Raw genomic sequence first — 8,186 nt, 5'->3', positions numbered from 1 at the left:
TCAAATTCTAGAGTGGCATAAGCAAAATTGGCAAAAGCTAGAGTGGCAAAAACAAAGTTTTCCCCCAAATCTTCACACTTCTTCCATTTCTCATCATCCTTCAACACATTATAGCAATGGGGCAAGGTAAAGACCCTTCCTTTCTTGATCTTCCCCTTCTTGGTTGTCCTCTCCTCTTCTTTGAACAAGTTTTGCGCAATGTTATACTACATAAAAACAAAGCAAGTTAGCACCAACAACAAGTATGATGAACATGTATGAATTGCCACTTGGGTTCAACTTGTCAACCGCCTTTTGACAGGCCGCCCATCTTTGACAATCCGAGTTGATTGTCGACCATCGGGACCGTAGTGATCTCTCGGAGCGGTCAATTCCACTCAAGTTGTGAACATCAAAGTGTTCTTTCATCCGCCCCCAATAAGCATCTCTACTTTGATCACCTCTAACGGATGGATCCCTCGACACTTGCAACCAAGTATTGCATAGTAAGATGTCATCGACATTGGTGTAATTGTCCGCTCTTCCTTTCGGTGCATCGACAATGCCCTCACCCTCCTCGTCCACCTCGAACTCATGGTCTTCGAAGTGCATGTCATTGGTTTGAGACCAATGCGAATTGTTGGAACCAACACCCATCATTGACATGTATGCATCATCATTGAGACTACAAAGTTTTTTGAACAATGCAAATAAGCTATCTATATGTGAATGCATTGAAAAAATAACAAAAAAATGAAAAGTTGGAATTTTTTTTACCTTGGGGGCATTTCCTCGAACATTTTGTGCGCGTCGGCCGCCGGCTCAACGAGTGAGCTCGCCGGCGCTTCGGTAGCCGCCGCACGCCCTGCAAGCTTCTTCCTCCTCGCCTTCGAGGTGCCGGAGCCGTCCGCCGCCTTGTTTTTCTTCGCCGATGTCTTGCCCTTCTTTGGCCGCGTCGCATTGGGGAGCTTTGATGAGGAGGGGGCGGCGGCTCGGGGCGTCGCGCGACGCCACCCGCCGCCGAGGTCATCCGCGGCGGCATGAAGAGGCCGCGTGCGAGGCCGATGGTCGGAGGAGCTCCGGCGGAGGCGAGGCCAACGCCACCCGGGCTAGGGTTTGCGGCGGCGGTGGCGGTGGAGGGGTCACGACTATAGGATGGGGTGAGCGGGGCGCCGGCGCATGCGTCCATGGGGTGCAGTTCACCGGCGCCGACGCGCGCGGGGCGTAGGAGGCGGAGAAGACAGAGTGCAGCGCGAGCGCTCGACTATGCCGCGCACGGAAGCGGGCGCTCCAAATACACCACGCGAGATAGCGATTCCAACCGCGCGCCCAACTCCTTATACCGCACGCGCAGTTATTGCACGCCCGCTGGAGCCACCCGCCGGGTTGCGCGCGCGCTAAACTGGCTAAATTTGCAGCGCGACGCTTGTTTAGCGCGCCTGTTGAAGATGCTCTTACAGTAGGTAAAGAGAAAGGTGATGGGTCGTTCGTAACTCAGGCCAGGGCCATCCATTGACATCGACATGCATCTCGGAAGGCTGTGTTGCTCGAACCAACTCGGCTTCCTTACAACACAGCAGTGGTGCTCGTGGAAATGCCTCACCCGGAGCAGAAACTCTGCGTGCTTTCTACAGTCCTACCATTGCTCTTACAAAAACAAAGATAAGACACCATTGCTCTTCTGGTAAAGCGTATAAGAAAACAATACACCATAACTTGTAGCAAGTACAAAAGAACAAAACCAAGGTGGATCAATAGATGCAGCGGCTAAGAGTTTCTAGTTCTGTCGGGTGCTCAAGTTGCCAATGGAGAAGTTCAACCTCTTAGTTTTTGCTTTTTGGCAATCTAATCGCAGTTCGAATATCATCTTCTCGTGCTCAAATATTTTCTCCATGAACATCGTGTGATCTGGACCACCATATGTGCATGTCTTATTCACTAGCATGGCCATGGCAGTTGAAATGTCTCCGAGGGCTTCTATTTTATTTAAAACATGATTGGCGTCCACCGTCCAACCAGAACGTGCATCGACGACATCCTGATAAAAATAAATAAATAAAATTAGAAGAAAAAAAAAGATGTTGCATTGTATGTATGATGGTTTGTAAACAGAGGTGGTTGAGTGCTTATGGGTGAAACGGAGAGAGGGGGAGACTAGTGAGCTAAGGCTACGCTACACACAAAATCATGGAGCGCCAGACTTGTACAAAGAAAAAAAGAGCCACCACCCCACTGTCAAGAAGTACGCATGCCAATAATGATATTGGATACAATCCTTTGATAACGTGTAATGTTTATGTCATCTAAACTTGAGGTGGCCCTGCTCTGCTCACCATAACTAAAGACTGAATAAACGCAATTCCCCACCTGGTACTACATCTACTGACATGAGTTTACTGATCCAAGATATTGGATACTAAATCTATTGACAACAGTTGTTACCTGGAAATAGGAAACTGAAGTTGTGGCGGCGGACAGTCCAAAGGTTTTAGACTCAGCAGAACTAAAACTGAACACATAAGATGTGACTTTGGCACTACTACACATGAGGAGGGAGTGACTTTGGGAGGTCAAGTGGTGCCTAAGAATGATATCAATGCTACAAAGAGATGGGGATACTGATGAAGATGTTAGCCATATAATCAAAACAGGGTGGATGAAGTGGCGCCAAGCATCTGGCATTCTCTGAAAAAAGCTAAAAGGCAAGTTTTAGTGTGTGTTTGGTTCGGGAACAAAGTGGAATGGAATGCCATGGTTCCATTCCACTAGAATGGGTCGGTTCTGTTTTTCTATTTGGTAGGGAATATTTCGGAGGAATGGAATGCTTACATTTTGATGTTTGGTTTTAGAGATAGAATGGAATGAAATTATTCACCTCACCTCTTTTAGGTAGGAATGGTGAGATCACCACTCATACGTGAATACGATGTATAATTCCAATGTCGGATACCGAACAGATGAATCAAAATTCAAAATTTAGTAGCACCAAGCAAATTATTGGTGAATACAACAGCAGCCAGCAAATCGGTACCCAATGTCCACAGGTACGCACCAAATTTCACTAATCTCTCATACAGAAACAGTCACCAAATCGATGCAAATTGGTGCCCAATCTCCATGATTGCATACGGCAGCAAGCAACTGCTGCTCCCTGTCTGGGGCAGGGCCAGACGCGCTCGCCTAGGCAACGGTAACACACAATCGTTGTTACCGTTCTTCCTTGTTGCAGACCAGGGCCCGACACGCCCGTTGTAGGGAACGGCAACGAGGCATGCCGAGCCCATGCGCCGTCGTTGTTGTGGCTGTTCCTTGTTGCAGACCAGGGCCCAGCGGGCCGTTGCTGTTGCGGCTCGTCTACTTCCACCAGATCTGCGGTGCACCGCCGCCACAACATCAATAGGGAGAGGGCGGCATCAGGAATGAGAGCAGTGACAGCACGAGCCGGTGGCTGGAGGGAGAGACGGGAGACGATGGGAGGGTGGCGGCTGGAGCTCAGCTTGGTCAAGGGAGAGGGGCAGAGTCGGGGAGAAGGTGAGACACGTGAGGCATTCCACGTCGTTCCACCAATTTGGAGGTATGAGCACATTCCGGATCTAAGGGGAATATGCCGTTCTAGGGAACGAGTGGACTCCGACTCCTCAACCCAACCAAACACAAGAATGGCCCCTTGGTGCGGAACGGACCCATTACGTTCCACCTGCTGACGCGAACCAAACACACCCTTACTGAACGGTGATTAGACTTGCAATGTTGTATGGGGCAGAATGTTGGCCTACAAAAAGACGACATGTTCACCAATTGTGTGTTGCGGAAATGCCTATGTTGCGTTTGGATTTGTGGTCATACAAAGAATGGGTCGAGTTCAGAACAATGATATACGTGATCGGCTAGGGGTAGCACCAATCGAAGAAATGCTTGTCCAACACCGGTTGAGGTGGTTTGGCCATATCCAAAGGAGACCCCTGGAGGCACCAGCACATAGTGGAATCCTAAGCCACGATAATAATGTGAGGAGAGGAAGGGGAAAGCTGAAATCATGGGAGGAGGAAATAAAAAGAGACTTGAAAAAATGGGATATACCCAAAGTTTTCTGCTTGAACAGGAGTGTGGAAAGCCTATTCATGTGTCTGAACCTTGATTAGTAGCTCCTGTTGGGTTTTAACTCTAGCCTACCCCAACTTGCTTGAGACTGAAATACTTTGCTGTTGTTGTTGTTTCTCAAGAAAGGATATATGAAATCATACATTGTACTAACTTATCAATAAACCTGGTGTATTGATACAGATGAGAAATGATACACAATGACTAAACAAGCTTGATGGCAAACCACGATTTTTAGGTCGCCTTGTATATTGTGCAGTATTAAATGACACGAATGGTTAAATGACACATTGTATTGTTATTGATTTGGAATGTGAAACATATCATTATTGTTTTTACTGGAATGTGAAACGTAATTCATAAGTAAAAGAACACTGCCAGGTGTAGGAGTGACTTACCGGACAAAACTGCCCAGTTGTAGGTTTTAGTTTTGCACCATTGGAACTTTCAGCGGAACATTCTTGACTCAAACGCTTTGTGACTGCACAAGAAAAAGATGAAGTATCACTAAGTAGATTCAATTAAGTAACAGGCAATGAAAAAGTTCGAGGATCAACCAACTGGAAAAAATACTGTTGAGTATACCTGCATTAGCAGGTGCAGTTCCAAAACTTTTACCAATAGATAACCCAACAGGAGAACCAGGATCGCCTGCAAGAGTTTAGCTATTGATATTAGAAAGGAAAGGGCAAGCATCATTCGTTCATTAGCAAAGAGTACCCTGCAGATGTCTAGGAAACTGCAGGGCACAGCAAGAAGATATAAAAGGTCCAGATTGTAAGTGGGAACAAATAATGTGACTACTGAATAGACTACATATAACTAATAAACAAAGACAGAGGTAAGTGGGGAACATCAACAATGAAAGTAGCTGAAATAAACTTCTATATGGAGAAAACGATGGTATGTTACCTTCACTACAAGAATCTGAATGTTCTATGACCTCCAGCTTCCCAGCTAACATAGTTTCATCTGAAAACACACAAGTTTGTGCGCCATGGCTTGTAAGATTTTGCTAGAAAGGAGAACTTTTGCAAAGTATCTAGGTGTATTGGGAAGTAGACTACTGAAAAAGGTATCATACTTCTAGTTTTGAAAACACTGATTGCACAGGATAAATCGACTTAAAACAAACGGACATGACTAATTCTTCCCACAGCATGTTATAAGCCTGTTACAAATGCTGTCCTTTAAGCTATTATAGCAAACGAACCAAATACACTAAAGCAGTTCTTCTCATAGAAGAGCGCAACAAAGCAATATGTCATACTCCCTCCGTCCCAAAATAAGTGTCTCAACTTTGTACTAACTCTAGTACAAAGTTGTACTAAGCTTGAGACACTTATTTTGGGACGGAGCGAGTACTTATAACAAACGAAGGCCATAACGAAATTCAAGTGATTCATTCAGAAAAACAGCTTGTGCATTTACACAAAAAATGCTGAAAGGACAGAGCCAAGGCAGATGTTTTACCAATAATTTCCTCGAAACCCATAGGTTCACACGATGAACCTGCAATTGAAACATACGATCATCAATTAGCATGGTTATAAACACAAATAGTCAGGTATCCTTATTGATTATTATACGATGGTCTATGGGAGAAACCTTGAGTCCATGGTGAGGAATGACGCCTGCATGAAGCAAGAGGTTAAAAGCTCTAAACTTTACAACAAACTAGGAAACAGTGGAACAACGAGAGCATCAATTATGTGCACACGATATACATACCTCTCTTTGTGAAGAAAACGACGGGCAAGAAGAGATGCCGACATCCGGCCTATGTTCTTCTTCCTCTTATGCCTCCGGCAACCCCTGAAATTAATTAACAAGATAACGCGACAAAGGCCCGTTAAAAGTTTAACTGTAACTGCGGCTTCTCATGCAGATGGAGTAAAATGGATCTTCCACATAATAAAGTCATAACTGAGGATGGGAATGTTGCACTTACCCAAACCCGAAGGGGATGGTGTAACATGGGTGGCTTGGACACGGCGGCAACCGCAGCAGATGCCTGAACTCGGGGGTTCGCGTGACCAAGTCCTTGACAACCTGCGCGGCTTTGCGCCTAATGAGCTGCCAGTCCACGGGACCCCTGTGTGGAAGAAACATCGAGAGGCTCAAACAACAATGAATGAAACTAACGGATAATTAGATAGATGATAGATGAAGGAGACCAGTTTGCCGGGTGAGAGCGCCAGAACAAGACTGTGCGGGCAGCCGAGGCGTAGTGCGGGTCCTCGCGAAACATGGTGGAAGGGATAGCGTCGATTTGGTTCCGGAGATCTTGGGCCAAATCGATGCCCTCCAGCTTGCCCTGGGCGAGGTCGTCGAGAACGTTGAGGCGAGTGAGAAAACTGAGCGCGGTGGGCACCTCGATCTCGTCCTGGCACGGCAGGAAGTGGCTCAAGTACTTTCGCGCCTCCTTCCACCGGCCGTCCGCCACCAGGCGCCGCAGGAATCGCACGTCCAAGAAGACGCTCGTCTCGTGCTTCAGCCTGGACCGAAATTAAGATCTATCGATCAGTACCAGCTAGGCTAGGGGAGGAAAAGGGGAGCAGATCGAGACAGAGCGAGAGATTAAGCCGTGGAATACGTACGCGTCGAAGGTGGCGGGGAGGCTGTTGCGGCGGAGGAAGGCGAGGAGTCGCCGGCGGCGGAATCGGTTCAGGCAGTGGTGCTCCATCACGCCTCGCTTGCCGCCAGATCTCGCCATCGCGCTCTGCAATGAGAGTATTTGGGGAATATCGCCGGAGCGGGGCGCACTGCGTCTCGGATATCATGGTTGGATCCGATTAGGGCAGTGCCCGCCGGGGTGCGGCGATGGTGGGGGGTGCGGGCGGGAGGAAGGAGGAGGGGGGAGACGGGAGGGGTTGGGGATGGGGGTGGGAGGAGGGTCGGGAATGGAGGTGGGTGGGGTGGGGTGGGGAGAGGGCGGGTCGGGGGCAACCTGGCCAAACGGGTTGATTTTCGCGTGGCTGGCCCGTGGGCCGTGGCACGTCGTGTGCCTGGCTTGTGGCCCGCCCTGTGCCGTGCTTGTCCGTCGGGAGCGAACTAGCGCGTGCTCGCTCCGTGCTGTTAATATGGGCCGGCCCATTTCGGGGTTTAACCCCAACCGGTTTGGGAAGGTTCTAGAACCTTCCCTGAACCGGGTTTTTCATTTTTTTCGTTTTATTTTTGTTTTTCTATTTTATTTTCGATTTTTCTTTACTTATATGTTTTCATTTTTATTCTTTTTTTCCAATTTCCGAAAATATATTAATTTGTGATTTATTTTTAAGTCGTTAATATTTTTTTGGAATGATGAACAATTTTTCAAAACCGTGGTTTTATTTTTACTAATTCGTGTACATTCTCCAAAATAATGAACATTTTTTGTAACCATGAGCACTTTTGATAACCCACGAACATTTTCGAAATTATGAACATTTTCTTAAAGTTTTGAACATTTTTAAGAAATTTGTGAACATTCTCTTAAGTCATGAACATGTTTTTGAATTCATGAACAGTTTTTCTAAATAATGAACATTATAAAATTATAGACTAAATTTTCAAAATCTTATACATTTTTTCCCAAATTTGTGAACATTTTTTTAATTAGTGAATTTTTTTTTTGAATCATGAATATTTTTTTTTCAAATTCGTGAACATTTTTCGATTTAGCGAAAAAAAATTGAATCGTGAACATTTCTTTTCAAATTTGTGAATGTTTTTTGAACTAGCGAATATTTTTTTGAATCACAGATTTTTTTTCAAATTTATGAACATTTTTCGAATTAGCGAACATTTTTTTTGAATCATGAACATTTTTCTCAAATTTGTGAATAGTTTTAGAATTAGCAAACTTTTTTTGAATCATGAATATTTTTTTTCAAATTCACGAACATTTTTGAATTAGTGAACATTTTTTTCAAATTCATGACCATTTTTCAAATTAGCGAGCATATTTTTGAATCATGAACATTTTTTCAAATCCACAAACCTTTTTTGCATTAATGAACATTTTTTTGAATCATGATTTTTTTCAAAATCATGAACATTTTTTGAGTTTGTGGACATCTTTTTACAAATTCGTGAACAGTTTTGGAATTACTGAGCATTTTTCT

General features: G+C 45.3%; 1 protein-coding gene across 1 annotated transcript; it reads right to left on the bottom strand.

The window, feature by feature from the left end:
- Positions 1-1,632: 1,632 nt before the first annotated feature.
- LOC123148802 (uncharacterized) lies at positions 1,633-6,963 on the bottom strand. The gene is made up of 10 exons (XM_044568290.1): positions 6,681-6,963; positions 6,258-6,578; positions 6,032-6,175; positions 5,812-5,895; positions 5,689-5,714; positions 5,554-5,592; positions 4,993-5,052; positions 4,666-4,731; positions 4,479-4,561; positions 1,633-2,017 (listed from the first exon to the last, which is right to left on the bottom strand). The coding sequence occupies exons 1-10, from the start codon at positions 6,794-6,796 to the stop codon at positions 1,757-1,759; spliced, it is 1,200 nt and encodes a 399-aa protein (XP_044424225.1). The 5' UTR covers positions 6,797-6,963; the 3' UTR covers positions 1,633-1,756.
- Positions 6,964-8,186: the final 1,223 nt, after the last annotated feature.

The sequence above is a fragment of the Triticum aestivum genome, chromosome 7A, assembly GCF_018294505.1.
Source record: "Triticum aestivum cultivar Chinese Spring chromosome 7A, IWGSC CS RefSeq v2.1, whole genome shotgun sequence".
In the NCBI taxonomy this organism is placed as follows: Eukaryota; Viridiplantae; Streptophyta; class Magnoliopsida; order Poales; family Poaceae; genus Triticum; species Triticum aestivum.
The sequence above is the reverse complement of the archived record's forward strand: the minus strand, read 5'-3'. Positions and strand labels throughout refer to the sequence as shown.